Source organism: Ranitomeya variabilis, chromosome 1, assembly GCF_051348905.1.
Source record: "Ranitomeya variabilis isolate aRanVar5 chromosome 1, aRanVar5.hap1, whole genome shotgun sequence".
In the NCBI taxonomy this organism is placed as follows: domain Eukaryota; kingdom Metazoa; phylum Chordata; class Amphibia; order Anura; family Dendrobatidae; genus Ranitomeya; species Ranitomeya variabilis.
In genome coordinates this window covers 332,938,975-332,956,780 of record NC_135232.1, presented here as the reverse complement: position 1 = coordinate 332,956,780, position 17,806 = coordinate 332,938,975, and the positions used below count along the sequence as shown (strand labels likewise).

Below are 17,806 nucleotides of genomic sequence, written 5' to 3'. Positions count from 1 at the left end.
TTACGGTGTTTACTGAAGGGGTTAACTAGTGGGGCAGTTTTATAGGTTGGGTCGTTATGGACGCGGCGATACTAAATATGTGTACTTTTATTGTTTTTTTTATTTTATTTAGCAAAAGAAATGTATTTATGGGAATAATATATATATTTTTTTTCTTTATTTAGGATATTTTTTTTATTTATTTTTTTACACATGTGGGGAATTTTTTTACTTTGTCCCAGGGGGGGACATCACAGATCATTGATCTGGCAGTGTGCACAGCGATCTGCTGTGCAGGGCTGCAGGCTTACCAAGTGTCTGCTCTGAGCAGACACTCGGTAAGCCACCTCCCTCCCTGCAGGACCCGGATGCCGCGGCCATCTTGGATCCGGGACCTGCGGCGCGGAGGGAGGTAGGAGACCCTCGGAGTAATGCGATCACATCGCGTTGCTCCGGGGGTCTCAGTGAAGCCCGCAGGGAGACCCCTCCCTGCGCGATGCTTCCCTATACCGCCGGTACACCGCGATCATGTTTGATCGCGGTGTGCCGGGGGTTAATGTGCCGGGGGCGGTCCGTGACCGCTCCTGGCACATAGTGCCGGATGTCAGCTGCGATATGCAGCTGACACCCGGCCGCGATCGGCCGCGCTCCCCCCGTGAGCGCGGCCGATCGCGTATGACGTACTATCCCGTTGGTGGTCATACGGGCCCACCCCACCTCGACGGGATAGTACGTCAGATGTCAGGAAGGGGTTAAACCTTCTTTCCTCCAGACGTAGAGGATGCCCCCTTGTCCCTGTCTCAGGTCTATGATTAAAAAGATCATCAGAAAGATCTTTGTACTGTCCCCTCATATATTTATACATTAAAATAAGATCACCCCTTAGCCTTCGTTTTTCCAAACTAAATAGCCCCAAGTGTAATAACCTATCTTGGTATTGCAGACCCCCCAGTCCTCTAATAACCTTGGTCGCTCTTCTCTGCACCCGCTCTAGTTCAGCTATGTCTTTCTTATACACCGGAGACCAGAGCTGTGCACAGTATTCTAAGTGAGGTCGAACTAGTGACTTGTATAAAGGTAAAATTATGTTCTCCTCATGAGCATCTATGCCTCTTTTAATGCATCCCATTATTTTATTTGCCTTTGTAGCAGCTGCCTGACACTGGCCACTGAATATGAGTTTGTCATCCACCCATACACCCAGGTCTTTTTCATTGACGGTTTTGCCCAGAGTTTTAGAATTAAGCACATAGTTATACATCTTATTACTTTTACCCAAGTGCATGACCTTACATTTATCCCCATTAAAGCTCATTTGCCATTTATCAGCCCAAGCTTCTAGTTTACATAAATCATCCTGTAATATAAAATTGTCCTCCTCTGTATTGATTACCCTGCAGAGTTTAGTGTCATCTGCAAATATTGAAATTCTACTCTGAATGCCCCCTACAAGGTCATTAATAAATATGTTAAAAAGAAGAGGGCCCAATACTGACCCCTGTGGTACCCCACTGCTAACCGTGACCCAGTCCGAGTATTCTCCATTAGTAACCACCCATTGTTTCCTATCCCTGAGCCAGCTCTTAACCCACTTACACATATTTTCCCCTATCCCCATTATTCTCATTTTATGTATCAACCTTTTGTGTGGCACCGTATCAAAAGCTTTTGAAAAGTCCATATACACTACATCTACTGGGTTCCCTTGGTCCAGTCCAGAACTTACCTCTTCATAGAAGCTGATCAAATTAGTCTGACATGAACGGTCCCTAGTAAACCCATGCTGATACTGGGTCATGAGGTTATTCCACTTCAGATACTCCAGTATAGCATCCCTTAGAATGCCCTCCAGGATTTTACCCACAATAGAGGTTAAGCTTACTGGCCTATAATTACCGAGTTCAGTTTTTGTCCCCGTTTTGAATATTGGCACCACATTAGCTATACGCCAGTCCTGTGGTACAGACCCTGTTATTATGGATTCTTTAAAGATTAAAAATAATGGTCTGTCAATGACCGTACTTAGTTCCCGCAGTACTCGGGGGTGTATCCCATCCGGGCCAGGGGATTTGTCAATTTTAGTGATTTTTAGACGCCGCCGTACTTCCTGCTGGGTTAAGCAGATGACATTTAATGGGGAATTTTTGTTATCACTGATCATATTGTCTGCCATGGGATTTTCTTTTGTAAATACTGATGGAAAAAAGTAATTTAGCATATTGGCTTTTTCCTCATCCTCATCCACCATTTCACCCAGACTATTTTTAAGGGGACCAACACTATCATTTCTTACTATTTACGTAGTTAAAGAATATTTTGGGATTATTTTTACTCTCTCTGGCAATGAGTCTCTCTGTCTCAATTTTTGCTGCCTTGATTTGCTTTTTAAAGAATTTATTTAATTTTCTGTATTTATTTAATGCCTCATCACTACCTACTTCCTTTAATTCTCTAAATGCTTTCTTTTTGTCACTTATTGTGCCCCTTACAGCTCTATTTAGCCATATTGGTTTCCTCCTATTTCTAGTATGTTTATTCCCATACGGCATATACTGTGCACAGGTCCTATCCAGGATGCTAATAAACGTCTCCCATTTTCTTTGTGTATTTTTATGTCTCAGGATATCGTCCCAGTTAATTGCACCAAGATCCTCTCTTATCCATTGGAAATTTGCCCTCCTGAAGTTTAGTGTCCTTGTCACCCCTCTACTACACATCTTATTAAAGGAGACATGAAAACTTATTATTTTGTGATCACTATTCCCCAAGTGACCCCCAACCCTTATATTTGATATGCGGTCTGGCCTGTTGGTTAATATTAGGTCTAGCAGTGCCCCCCTTCTTGTTGGGTCCTGAACCAGTTGTGAAAGGTAATTGTCTCTCATAGTTGTCAAAAACCGATTACCTTTGCTGGACCTGCAGGTTTCTGTTCCCCAATCTATTTCAGGGTAGTTGAAGTCCCCCATAATAATGACTTCTCCTTGAGTCGCAGCTTCATCTATTTGCTTTATGAGGTTATTCTCCGTTGCTTCCATTATTTTTGGAGACTTATAACAAACCCCTATCAGTAATTTATTATTTTTCCCCCTCCCCTTATCTCCACCCACAGGGACTCTACATTTTCATTAGATTCACCTACATTATCACACCGGATGGGTTTTAAGGACGATTTTACATATAGACACACTCCTCCCCCTCGCCTATCCATTCGGTCATTTCTGAACAGACTATAACCCTGCAAGTTAACAGCCCAGTCATGGCTCTCATCCAGCCATGTTTCAGATATCCCCACCATGTCATAATTATGCTCCAACAACATTAGTTCTAATTAATCCATTTTGTTGGCGAGGCTTCTGGCGTTAGTATACATGCACTTGATGTTCCTCTCTGTACCTCTATTCTTTCTTAAATTATTAACTGTAACTAACCCCACCCCCATGCCACCGCCACCCCCAACTTCCTTATGTGTGCCCAGGTCTCTATCTGCCCTATCTTCCCCTCCTATAAAATGAATACCCTCCCCCATTCCCTAGTTTAAACACTCCTCCAACCTTCTAGCCATTTTCTCCCCCAGCACAGCTGCACCTTCCCCATTGAGATGCAGCCCGTCCCTAGCGTAGAGCCTGTAGCCAACTGAGAAGTCAGCCCAGTTCTGCAGGAACCCAAACCCCTTCTTCCTACACCAATTCTTGAGCCACTTATTAACCTCCCGTTACCCCTCTTGCGTGGCACGTGGTACAGGCAGTATTTCAGAAAATACCACGTTGGAGGTCCTTGCTTTCAGCTTGCAGCCTAATTCCGTGAAATCATCTTTAAGGACCTTCCACCTACCTCTAACTTTGTCATTTGTGCCAATGTGCACCATGACTGCTGGGTCCTCACCAGCCCCTCCCAGTAATCTGTCCACCCGATCAGCGATGTGTCGGACTCGAGCGCCAGGTAGGCAGCACACCGTTCGATGATCCCTGTCTTTGTGACAGATTGCCTGGATTTCTACATTATAGGTCTATTCACACTCTATTTGGCCTGTACATCCCACATTTATGGTTCCGTTGTACCGGAAATTGTAGTCAACCCTGTTTTTTCAATACAGTTGTAATAAAGGTAGCCGTGCCTACTGGCCAGAAGTGTCGGTGGAGAGGATCTTCGCACACATTTTAAAGAAACTGTAGAAATCACTTACCTTTCCATGGAAACCTCTAAAACTTGATACGGAATGCACCACTCCTGCTGGTGGACCTGCAAGGGAGGAAGTCAGCCGCCCAACAGTACCCCTGCTGCTAGGCTGTGCCGCTGGACTCTGGGATTAAACCCCCTATGGTAAAGGTTGCCAATATGATAAATCACTTTTGGTGGAACATTTTTTTAAACTCCACAATAATAATGCTTACATAAATACACTTACAAGATATACCGGAGTATTTGTCACACCATTACCAAATTGTCTATTAGGTGCCATAGATATGAATATGTGTGACCTGCATGTATAAGGAAATTAAATGAAAGCCACTGACTTTTCTCCTCAAAAATAAATAAACCCAATGCAAATTTTTATTTTATCATAATATTTTGTAGAAACTCGGCAAATAATTGCTCCCAATTTCAGCCCATGTAAACATTGCGGTGATCACCTAACGAGTGAGGGAAAACTCTAGTTTGTCAGGTGATCAGATAATTTGCGCTAACAAAAACATAATTTTATCAGCAGCACATCGCTCTGTGTAAACAGGATTTGTGCTGCTGATAACCTGATGCTATGTGTTTCCACATTGCTTGTGGAAACAGGCCGTAAACGAGTGTTGATGGACTTCCAAATAGTCAATTAGCACTCATGAAAGGTGGCTGAAACTGGAATGTCAAAATATACCGATAGTCTTGTTTTATAACCTTGCTTCTTATTTATTTAAGTTTTTTCAAAGATCATCAAAGATCATATGCACTCAAGATGGAGAAAAAGCAACACGAAGATGCTGGATTGTTTGTTCCATTTGCAGGAAGCTTGTCTCCAATTCTCTTCTCCGAAGAAGAAGACAGTGAATATGATTCTCTAAATTCAGCAGACAGGCGAGAAAATACAATTGTCCTTCACCAGATTGACAGATCACCCGAACACCGTGTAAGAGATTTGCTTTGCTGTACTGATTTCACGCACTGAAACTATCCACCCTTTCCTTTCCATGTCACATTTACTAAGGTTGTTGCACCTATTTTCTGTCTCAAAATGTCCTAAACTGATAAATCACAGTTTTACACCAAAAAGAAAGAGCACCATGCTCGATGATTGTGGGCTTGGCTAAGTGGAGTCCAAATATGTGCCAAAATTAATATTGATGTGTGCCATACTTTTGTTAGCCAAAAGCTTGTTTAATAGTAAGGCAACTAAGAGTCGGCAGAAGTGAAAGGTGTCTAACTTCCAGCAAGACGTGACATATCGACCACACAACATGAGTCACTGTGATTAATTTGCCACATCTACCGACTACCTAGGCTTAATTAAATCAATGTAACCACTAAAAAGCATTAGTAAATGGGCCTCATTGTATATTAAAGGTTGTCTGATTAGAAAACCTAATCCTGAATACATCTTGTTAAGGAAATTTGAGTTATTAAAGGAGAGTTTAATGTTCAAACCCCTCATTTATTAACAGTGACAACAAAAGTTGCAGTTTTTTGCAATTCTGACCAGTGTCCCTTTATGAGGTAATAACTCAGGAACGCTTCAATGGATCCTAGCGATTCTGAGATTGTTTTTTCGTGACATATTAGACTTCATGTTAGTGGTAAATTTAGGTCGATAATTTCTGAGTTTATTTGTGAAAAAAACGGAAATTTGGCAAAAATTTTGAAAATTTCGCAATTTTCACATTTTGAATTTTTATTCTGTTAAACCAGAGAGTTATGTGACACAAAATAGTTAATAAATAACATTTCCCACATGTCTACTTTACATCAGCACAATTTTGGAAACAATTTTTTTTTTTGCTAGGGAGTTATAAGGGTTAAAATTTGACCAGTGATTTCTCATTTTTACAACAAAATTTACAAAACCATTTTTTTTAGGGACCACCTCACATTTGAAGTCAGTTTGAGGGTTCTATATGGCTGAAAATACCCAAAAGTGACACCATTCTAAAAACTGCACCCCTCAAGGTGCTCAAAACCACATTCAAGAAGTTTATTAACCCTTCAGGTGTTTCACAGCAGCAGAAGCAACATGGAAGTAAAAAATGAACATTTAACTTTTTAGTCACAAAAATGATCTTTTAGCAACAATTTTTTATTTTCCCAAGGGTAAAAGGAGAAACTGGACCACGGACGTTGTTGTCCAATTTGTCCTGAGTACGCTGATACCTCATATGTGGGGGTAAACCACTGTTTGGGCGCACGGCAGGGCTCGGAAGGGAAGGAGCGCCATTTGACTTTTTGAATGAAAAATTGGCTCCAATCTTTAGCGGACACCATGTCGCGTTTGGAGAGCCCCCGTGTGCCTAAACATTGGAGCTCCCCCACAAGTGACCACATTTTGGAAACTAGACCCCCCAAGGAACTTATCTAGAAGCATAGTGAGCACTTTAAACCCCCAGGTGCTTCACAAATTGATCCGTAAAAATGAAAAAGTACTTTTTTTTCACAAAAAAATTATTTTAGCCTCAATTTTTTCATTTTCACATGGGCAACAGGATAAAATGGATCCTAAATTTTGTTGGGCAATTTCTCCTGAGTACACCAATACCTCACATGTGGGGGTAAACCACTGTTTGGGCACATGGTAAGGCTCGGAAGGGAAGGAGCGCCATTTGACTTTTTGAATGAAAAATTATCTCCATCGTTAGCGGACACCATGTCGCGTTTGGAAAGCCCCTGTGTGCCTAAACATTGGAGCTCCTCCACAAGTGACCCCATTTTGGAAACTAGACCCCCCAAGGAACTCATCTAGAGGCATAGTGAGCACTTTAAACCCCCAGGTGCTTCACAAATTGATCCGCAAAAATGAAAAAGTACTTTTTTTTCACACAAAATTTCTTTTAGCCTCAATTCTTTCATTTTCACATGGGCAACAGGATAAAATGGATCCTAAAATTTGTTGGGCAATTTCTCCTGAGTATGCCGATACCTCATATGTGGGGGTAAACCACTGTTTGGGTGCACGGCAAGGCTCGGAAAGGGGAGGCGTGCCATTTGACTTTTTGAATGGAAAATTAGCTCCAATCGTTAGCGGACACCATGTCGCGTTTGGAGAGCCCCTGTGTGCCTAAACATTGGAGCTCCCCTACAAGTGACCCCATTTTGGAAACTAGACCCCCCAAGGAACTTATCTAGATGCATCGTGAGCACTTATAACCCCCAGGTGCTTCACAGAAGTTTATAACGCAGAGCTGTGAAAATAAAAAAATAATTTTTCTTTCCTCAAAAATGATTTTTAGCCCAGAATTTTTTATTTTCCCAAGGGTAATAGGAGAAATTGGACCCTGTCATGATTCCCCAATGGCATGGGAACATCAGAAACACAAAATAACAGACTAGCCCTCGGGTGATGGAAACTCAAGCTGACCGTGACCTAAATCTACCACACAACTAACAGTAGCCAGGAAGCATTCCTACGGCTGCCTAGATGCCATGCGCCAGCCGGAGAACTAACTACGCCTGGAAGAGGAAGGAACAGACCTGGCTTACCTCTAGTGAAATTCCCCAAAGATGATAGTAGCCCCCACATATATTAACGGTGAGTTCAGAGGAAAAGACATACACAGTATGAAGGTAGATTTAGCAAAGCGAGGTCCACTTACTAGATAGAGGAAGGATACAAAAGAGGACTTCACGGTCAGCTGAAAAACCCTTTCAAAAACCCATCCTGAAATTACTTTAAGACTCCTGTGTCAACTCATGACACAGGAGTGGCAATTTCAGTCCACAAGAGCTTCCAGTAACAGGAAATGACAAACTGTAAACTGGACAAAAAATACAAAACAAAAAGGACAAGAGTCCACTTAGCTGATCAGCAGACTGGTAGCAGGAACATGCAACTGAAAGACTCAGGTTACAATGATGACCGGCAAGGAAGTGACTGGAGAGCAAGGCTAAATAGGGAACTCCCAAAACTGATGGAAGCAGGTGAGCTGAGGCAGAAAAGAACACACAAGTCTCCAGTACCACCAGCCACCACTAGGGGAGCCCAAAAAGCGGATCACAACAGGACCCCAAATGTTGTTGTCCAGTTTGTCCTGAGTACGATGATACCCCATATGTGGGGGTAAACCACTGTTTGGGCGCACGTCGGGGCTTGGAAGGGCGGGAGCACCATTTGACTTTTTGAACGCAAGATTGGCTGGAATCAATGGTGGCGCCATGTTGCGTTTGGAGACCCCTGATGTGCCTAAACAGTGGAAACCCCTCAATTCTAACTTCAACACTAACCCCAACACACCCCTAATCCTAATCCCAACTGTAGCCATAACCCTAATCACAACCCTAACCCCAACACACCCCTAACCACAACCCTAACCGCAACACACCCGTAACCCTAATTCCAACCCTAATCCTAACCCTAATCCCAACCGTAACCCTAATCCCAACCCTAACCACAAATGTAACCCCAACACACCCCTAACCCTATCCGTAACCCTAACCACAAGCCTAATCTTAACCCTATTTCAAACCCTAGCCCTAATTCCAACCCTAACTCTAATTCCAACCCTAACCCTAAGGCTATGTGCCCACGTTGCGGATTCGTGTGAGATTTTTCCGCACGATTTTTGAAAAATCTGCAGGTAAAAGGCACTGCGTTTTACCTGCGGATTTACAGCAGATTTCCAGTGTTTTTTTGTGCGGATTTCACCTGCGGATTCCTATTGAGGAACAGGTGTAAAACGCTGCGGAATCCGCACAAAGAATTGACATGCTGCGGAAAATACAATGCAGCGTTTCTGCACGGAATTTTCCGCACCATGGGCACAGCGGATTTGGTTTTCCTTAGGTGTACATGGTACTGTAAACCTGATGGAAAACTGCTTCGAATTCGCAGCGGCCAATCCGCTGCGGATCCGTGGCCAATCCGCTGCGGATCCGCGGCCAATCCGCTGCGGATCCGCGGCCAATCCGCTGCCAATCCGCTGCGGATCCGCGGCCAATCCGCTGCGGATCCGCGGCCAATCCGCTGCCAATCCGCTGCGGATCTGCAGCCAATCCGCTGCCAATCCGCTGCGGATCCGCGGCCAATCCGCTGCGGATCCGCTGCCAATCCGCTGCGGATCCGCGGCCGATCTGCTGCAGATCCGCGGCCGATCCGCTGCGGATCCGCGGTCGATGCGCTGCGGATCCGCGGCCGATCCGCTGCGGATCCGCTGCGGATCCGCGGCCGATCCGCTGCGGATCCGCGGCCGATCTGCTGCGGATCCGCGGCCGATCCGCTCTGTGTGCACATGCCATAACCCTACCCCTAACCCTAACCCTACCCGTAACCCTAACCCTACCCCTAACCCTACCCCTAGTTCTAACCCTAGTTCTAACCCTAACCCTAGTGGAAAAAGAAAAAAAAATATTTTCTTTATTTTATTATTGTCCCTACCTATGGGGGTGATAAAGGGGGGGGGGGTTTATTTATTATTTTTTTATTTTGATCGCTGTGATAGAACCTACCACAGCGATCAAAATGTACTTGTAATGAATCTGCCGGCCGGCAGATTCGGCGGGCGCACTGAGCATGCGCCCGCCATTTTGGAAGATAGCGGCGCCCAGCGAGGAGACGGACCGACACCGGGAGCCTCGGTAAGTATAAGGGGGGGGGAGATCGGGGCACGGGGGGGGCGTCGGAGCACCGGGGGGTGACATAGGAGCAGGGGGGGAGCGGGCAGGAGGACGGGGGAGCGGAGCACAGGACGGAGGGGACCGGACCCCATAACGGAGCACTGGGGGGGCGATCGGTGGGGTGGGGGGGTTTCACTTCAGGTTTTCCAGCCATGGCCGATGGTATTGCAGCATCGGCCATGGCTGGATTGTAATATTTCACCAGTTTTTTAGGTGAAATATTACAAATCGCTCTGATTGGCAGTTTCACTTTCAACAGCCAATCAGAGCGATCGTAGCCACGGGGGGGTGAAGCCCCCCTGGGCTGAAGTACCACTCCCCCTCTCCCTGCAGATCGGGTAAAATAGGAGTTAACCCCTTCACCCGATCTGCAGGGACGCGATCATTCCATGACGCCACATAGGCGTCATGGGTCGGGAAGGGGTTAAAGGTTGTCTGATTAGAAAACCTAATCCTGAATACATCTTGTTAAGGAAATTTGAGTTATTAAAGGAGAGTTTAATGTTCAAACCCCTCATTTATTAACAGTGACAACAAAAGTTTTTCTCTGTTAAGGTCCTAGTACTTTACATCTAGAGCTTAGAGAGTTTAAGTCATACATTTATTGCTATAGAAAAGGAAATAATCTACTTGTGCAAGTTAAAAGGGAACACCATGGTTGGAAAATACAGTCCTTCATGGTTATCAGATTTTGCTAACCTTTACCACAGCCGACAATTACTAGTGGCTCAGTTTTGTGAATTCTGTTCTCGAGCTCCCTCCTGTGGTTATGAATGGTACTTCGGCGAGTTCTGTTCATGTACTCCCTCTGGTGGTTGTGAGTGGAGCTGCTGGTTCTGAGATTCCTTCTCCAGCTGATCTCGTTCAGCCCTTGGCTGGCTGCTCTATTTAACTCCACTCAGATCGTTACTTGATGCCAGCTGTCAATGTCCTAGTACTGGTTCAGTTCTCTTGGATCTTTCAGATGACCTTTCTACTTCAGCAAAAGCTAAGTCCCTGCTAGCTTATTTGTTACCACTGTGTTTTTGTCCAGCTTGCTATCATATTTAATCTTGTTAGCTGGAAGCTCTGGGATGCAGAGTGGCACCACCGCGCCGTGAGTCGGTGCGGTGGTTTCTTTTGCACACTCTGCGTGGTTTTTTGTTAGTTTTTTATGCTGACCGCAAAGATACCTTTTCTATCCTCAGTCTGTTTAGTTCAGTCTGGCCTCCTATGCTGAAACCTATTTCATTCCTGTGTTTGTGACTTCCATCTTAACTCACAGTCAATATATGTGGGGGCTGCCTATTTCTTTGGGGAATGTCTCTGAGGCAAGGTAGGCTGTATTTTCTATCTTTAGGGGTAGTTAGCTCTTAGGCTGTGAAGAGGCGTCTAGGCAGAGTCAGGAACGCTCCACGGCTATTTCTAGTTGTTGTGATAGGATTAGCGTTGCGGTCAGCAGAGCTCCCACTTCCCAGAGCTCGTCCTGTATTGCTAGTTTGCTCATCTGGTCATTTCTAGGGCTCCTAACCACCAGCCCAACATAACAGTACAGCTGGCCCACAAAATGTTAATGCATCTCAATAGAGGGATAAGAGAAGTTCTGAGACCATTTTTTTTTCTCTGCAGTGTGTTTTGTATCTCTTTTACCCTTAACCTCTGGGTGGTTCAGGACACAGGTGTAGATATGGACATTCAAGGTCTGTCCTCTTGTGTGGATCAACTCACTGCAAGGGTACAAAGCATTCAAGATTATGTAGTTCAGAACCCGATGTTAGAACCCAGAATTCCAATTCCTGATTTGTTTTCTGGGGATAGATCTAAGTTCCTGAATTTCAAAAATAATTGTAGACTGTTTTTTGCTTTGAAACCCCGCTCCTCTGGTGACCTCATTCAGCAAGTAAAAATCATTATTTCTTTGCTACGTGGCGACCCTCAAGACTGGGCATTTTCCCTTGCGCCAGGAGATCCTGCATTGCGTAATGTAGATGCAGTTTTTCTGGCGCTTGGATTGCTTTATGATGAACCAGATTCAGTGGATCAGGCAGAGAAAATTTTGCTGGCTTTGTGTCAGGGTCAGGATGAAGCGGAGGTACATTGTCAGAAGTTCAGAAAGTGGTCTGTGCTTACTCAGTGGAATGAGTGTGCCCTGGCGGCAATTTTCAGAAAGGGTCTTTCTGAAGCCCTTAAGGATGTTATGGTGGGATTCCCCACGCCTGCTGGTCTGAATGAGTCTATGTCCTTGGTCATTCAGATCGATCGACGCTTACGTGAGCGCAAAAATGTGCACCATTTGGCGGTGTTTTCTGAGCAGAAGCCTGAGCCTATGCAATGTGATAGGACCTTGACCAGAGCTGAACGGCAAGAATACAGACGTCAGAATGGGCTGTGTTTTTACTGTGGTGACTCCACTCATGCTATCTCTGATTGTCCTAAGCGCACTAAACGGTTCGCTAGGTCTGCCACCATTGGTACGGTACAGCCAAAATTCCTTTTGTCCGTTACTCTGATTTGCTCTTTGTCGTCCTATTCTGTTATGGCATTTGTGGATTCAGGCGCTGCCCTGAATTTGATGGACTTGGAGTTTGCCAGGCGCTGTGGTTTTTTCTTGGAGCCCTTGCAGTATCCTATTCCATTGAGAGGAATTGATGCTACACCTTTGGCCAAGAATAAGCCTCAGTACTGGACTCAATTGACCATGTGCATGGCTCCTGCACATCAGGAGGATATTCGCTTTTTGGTGTTGCATAATCTGCATGATGTGGTCGTTTTGGGTTTGCCATGGCTACAGGTCCATAATCCTGTATTGGATTGGAAATCAATGTCTGTATCCAGTTGGGGTTGTCAAGGGGTACATGGGGATGTCCCATTGTTGTCTATTTCGTCTTCCCATCCTTCTGAAGTCCCTGAGTTCTTGTCAGATTACCAGGATGTATTTGATGAGCCCAAATCCAGTGCCCTACCTCCTCATAGGGATTGCGATTGTGCTATTAATTTGATTCCTGGTAGTAAGTTTCCGAAGGGCCGACTGTTCAATTTATCTGTGCCAGAACACGCTTCAATGCGGAGTTATATAAAGGAGTCCTTGGAGAAAGGGCATATTCGCCCGTCGTCGTCGCCTTTGGGAGCAGGGTTCTTTTTTGTGGCCAAGAAGGATGGTTCTCTGAGACCTTGTATAGATTACCGCCTTCTTAATAAAATCACCGTCAAATTTCAGTACCCTTTGCCGCTACTGTCTGATTTGTTTGCTCGGATTAAGGGAGCTAGCAGGTTCACCAATTTAGATCTTCGAGGGGCGTAGAATCTTGTGCGTATTAAACGGGGCGGCGAATGGAAAACAGCATTTAATACGCCCGAGGGCCATTTTGAGTACTTGGTGATGCCATTCGGGCTTTCTAATGCTCCATCTGTGTTTCAGTCCTTTATGCATGACATCTTCCGAAAGTACCTGGATAGATTCATGATTGTATATTTGGATGATATTTTGGTCTTTTCGGACGATTGGGAGTCTCATGTGAAGCAGGTCAGAATGGTGTTCCAGGTCCTTTGTGCTCATTCCTTGTTTGTGAAGGGGTCTAAATGTCTCTTTGGAGTTCAGAAGGTTTCATTTTTGGGCTTCATTTTTTCCCCTTCTACTATCGAGATGGACCCTGTTAAAGTTCAGGCCATTTATGATTGGACTCAGCCTACTTCTGTGAAGAGCCTTCAGAAATTTTTGGGCTTTGCTAATTTTTACCGTCGCTTCATCGCTAATTTTTCTAGCGTTGTTAAACCATTGACTGATTTAACCAAGAAAGGTGCTGATGTGGTCAATTGGTCCTCTGCGGCCGTTGAGGCTTTTCAGGAGCTGAAGCGTCGTTTTTCTTCTGCCCCTGTGTTGTCAGCCAGATGTTTCGCTCCCGTTTCAGGTCGAGGTGGATGCTTCTGAGATTGGAGCAGGGGCTGTTTTGTCTCAAAGAGGTTCTGATGGCTCTGTGATGAAACCATGTGCTTTCTTTTCTAGAAAGTTTTCGCCTGCTGAGCGCAATTATGATGTGGGTAATCGAGAGTTGTTGGCTATGAAGTGGGCGTTTGAGGAGTGGCGACATTGGCTTGAAGGAGCCAAACATCGCGTGGTGGTCTTGACGGATCACAAGAATCTGACTTATCTCGAGTCTGCCAAGCGGTTGAATCCTAGACAGGCTCGATGGTCGCTGTTTTTCTCCCGCTTCAAATTTGTGGTTTCGTACCTTCCGGGTTCTAAGAATGTGAAGGCTGATGCCCTTTCAAGGAGTTTTGTACCTGATTCTCCGGGAGTTCCTGAGCCGGCTGGTATTCTCAAAGAGGGGGTAATTTTGTCTGCCATCTCCCCTGATTTGCGACGGGTGCTGCAGGAGTTTCAGGCTGATAGACCTGACCGTTGCCCAGCGGAGAAGCTGTTTGTCCCTGATAGATGGACTAGTAGAGTTATCTCTGAGGTTCATTGTTCGGTGTTGGCTGGTCATCCTGGAATTTTTGGTACCAGAGATTTGGTGGCTAGATCCTTTTGGTGGCCTTCCTTGTCACGAGATGTGCGTTCTTTTGTGCAGTCCTGTGGGACTTGTGCTCGGGCTAAGCCCTGCTGTTCTCGTGCCAGTGGGTTGCTTTTGCCCTTGCCGGTCCCGAAAAGGCCCTGGACGTATATTTCCATGGATTTTATTTCAGATCTCCCTGTCTCTCAGAGGATGTCAGTTATCTAGGTGGTTTGTGATCGCTTCTCTAAGATGGTCCATTTGGTACCTTTGCCTAAATTGCCTTCCTCCTCTGATTTGGTTCCATTGTTTTTCCAGCATGTGGTTCGTTTACATGGCATTCCGGAGAACATCGTGTCGGACAGAGGTTCCCAGTTTGTTTCAAGATTTTGGCGGTCCTTTTGTGCCAAGATGGGCATTGATTTGTCTTTTTCTTCAGCTTTCCATCCTCAGACAAATGGCCAAACCGAACGAACCAATCAGACTTTGGAAACATATCTGAGATGCTTTGTTTCTGCGGATCAGGATGATTGTGTGACCTTCTTGCCTTTGGCTGAGTTCGCCCTTAATAATCGGGCCAGCTCGGCCACTTTGGTTTCGCCTTTTTTCTGTAATTCTGGTTTCCACCCTCGTTTTTCTTCAGGGCAGGTTGAGCCTTCGGACTGTCCTGGTGTGGATTCTGTAGTGGACAGGTTGCAGCAAATTTGGACTCACGTAGTGGACAATTTGACATTGTCCCAGGAGAAGGCTCAACGTTTCGCTAACCGCCGTCGCTGTGTTGGTCCCCGACTTCGTGTTGGGGATTTGGTTTGGTTGTCGTCTCGTTTTGTTCCTATGAAGGTTTCGTCTCCTAAGTTTAAGCCTCGTTTCATTCGTCCTTATAAGATTTCTGAAATTATTAATCCTGTGTCATTTCGTTTGGACCTTCCAGCTTCTTTCGCCATCCATAATGTGTTCCATAGGTCATTGTTGCGGAGATATGTGGCTCCTATGGTTCCCTCCGTTGATCCTCCTGCCCCGGTGTTGGTTGAGGGGGAGTTGGAGTATGTGGTGGAGAAGATTTTGGATTCTCGTATTTCGAGATGGAAACTTCAGTACCTATCCAAGTGGAAAGGTTATGGTCAGGAGGATAATTCCTGGGTAGTTGCCTCTGATGTTCATGCTGCCGATCTTGTTCGTGCCTTTCATTTGGCTCGTCCGGAGCGGCCTGGAGGCTCTGGTGAGGGTTCGGTGACCCCTCCTCAAGGGGGGGTACTGTTGTGAATTCTGTTCTCGGGCTCCCTCCTGTGGTTATGAATGGTACTTCGGCGAGTTCTGTTCATGGACTCCCTCTGGTGGTTGTGAGTGGAGCTGCTGGTTCTGAGATTTCTTCTCCAGCTGATCTCGTTCAGCCCTTGGCTGGCTGCTCTATTTAACTCCACTCAGATCGTTACTTGATGCCAGCTGTCAATGTCCTAGTACTGGTTCAGTTCTCTTGGATCTTTCAGATGACCTGTCTACTTCAGCAAAAGCTAAGTCCCTGCTAGCTTATTTGTTACCATTGTGTTTTTGTCCAGCTTGCTATCATATTTAATCTTGTTAGCTGGAAGCTCTGGGATGCAGAGTGGCACCACCGCGCCGTGAGTCGGTGCGGTGGTTTCTTTTGCACACTCGCGTGGTTTTTTGTTAGTTTTTTATGCTGACCGCAAAGATACCTTTTCTATCCTCAGTCTGTTTAGTTCAGTCTGGCCTCCTATGCTGAAACCTATTTCATTCCTGTGGTTGTGACTTCCATCTTAACTCACAGTCAATATATGTGGGGGCTGCCTATTTCTTTGGGGAATTTCTCTGAGGCAAGGTAGGCTGTATTTTCTATCTTTAGGGGTAGTTAGCTCTTAGGCTGTGAAGAGGCGTCTAGGCAGAGTCAGGAACGCTCCACGGCTATTTCTAGTTGTTGTGATAGGATTAGCGTTGCGGTCAGCAGAGCTCCCACTTCCCAGAGCTCGTCCTGTATTGCTAGTTTGCTCATCTGGTCATTTCTAGGGCTCCTAACCACCAGCCCAACATAACAGCTCAGTGAAAAATATTAAAATTTGAGAGTCCTCAGTGATTGATACTTTTAATGGACAATTGAAAAGATGGTAAGAAATTGGTAAGGTTTCTCCTTGTGGAGCTGGCATGTCACTCTCCACAAGGAGAAACCTTACCCCTTACACCCCAGTCCAGAGCCTTTCACCTAGCCAAATCAGTTCTCATGCTTCGCACTGACGAGGGCCAACAGCCCGAAACACCTTGTCTGCAAATTGAGTTACTGATTTGGCTTTTATCCTAAGTCATATTGCAAGACTCGTTAAAGGGTCGATTGTGACTTGTAGGATCGCAGCTTCCAACAGGAGGCGCTATAGAGTTCAAGTCCTCTTTCTCTCCGAAGAGGCAATTAGCATGATAACAAATTGCAAACTTTCGAGACTACTCAGGTCTCTTCATTAGGCATAGACTAAGGGTACCGTTACACTAAAAGACTTACCAACGATCACGACCAGCGATACGACCTGGCCGTGATCGTTGGTAAGTCGTTGTGTGGTCGCTGGGGAGCTGTCACACAGACAGCTCTCTCCAGCGACCAACGATCAGGGGAACGACTTCGGCATCGTTGAAACTGTCTTCAACGATGCCGAAGTCCCCCTGCAGCACCCGGGTAACCAGGGTAAACATCGGGTTACTAAGTGTAGGGCCGCGCTTAGTAACCCGATATTTACCCTGGTTACCATTGTAAAAGTTAAAAAAAAACCACTACATACTCACCTTCTGATGTCTGTCATGTCCCCCGGCATCCACAGGATTACGCGCTGCTGCTGAGAGCTTCCTGCTCTGAATGTGTCAGCGCCGGCACTAAAGCAGAGCACAGCGGTGACGTCACCGCTGTGCTCTGCTTTACGGCTGGCGCTGACACAGTCAGTGCACGAAGTTCTCAGCAGCAGCGCGTAACCCTATGGACGCCGGGGGACGTGACAGACATCAGAAGGTGAGTATGTAGTGTTTTTTTTTAACTTTTACAATGGTAACCAGGGTAAATATCGGGTTACTAAGCGCGGCCCTGAGCTTAGTAACCCGATATTTACCCTGGTTACAAGTGAACACATCGCTGGATCGGCATCACACACGACGATCCAGCGATGACAGCGGGTGATCTGACGACGAAAGAAAGTTTCAAACGATCTGCTACAACGTACGATTCTCAGCAGGGTCCCTGATCACAGTAGCATGTCAGACACAGCGAGATCGTAAGTATATCGCTGGAACGTCACATATCGTGCCGTCGTAGCGACCAAAGTGCCACTGTGAGACGGTACACTAACACAAAATCTGAAGAGTCACAAATTTATGCACAATGGGACACAGAAATAATGCAGTAGATAAGACAAGTGATGTGAAGCCGAACTATAGATGTGGGACAGGGAGAAAATAATTGTGGCCGTAAATATTGGAGGAATTCATAGTGGCTCAGTAGTCAGCACTGGGATCTTGGGTATGCATCTGACCAAGAATAACATGTGCATGAAGTTTGTATGTTC

The 17,806-nt window shown here is 45.5% G+C and overlaps 1 protein-coding gene across 1 annotated transcript in view; it reads left to right on the top strand.

Moving 5' to 3' along the window:
* Positions 1-17,806, top strand: part of LOC143817526 (uncharacterized) — a 265,837-nt gene that overhangs the window by 162,693 nt on the left and 85,338 nt on the right. The window contains exon 3 of the mRNA XM_077299011.1: positions 4,888-5,095. Within this exon, the coding sequence (XP_077155126.1) occupies positions 4,925-5,095 (171 nt within the window). The 5' untranslated portion in view covers positions 4,888-4,924. The remainder of the gene's footprint in view (positions 1-4,887; positions 5,096-17,806) is intronic.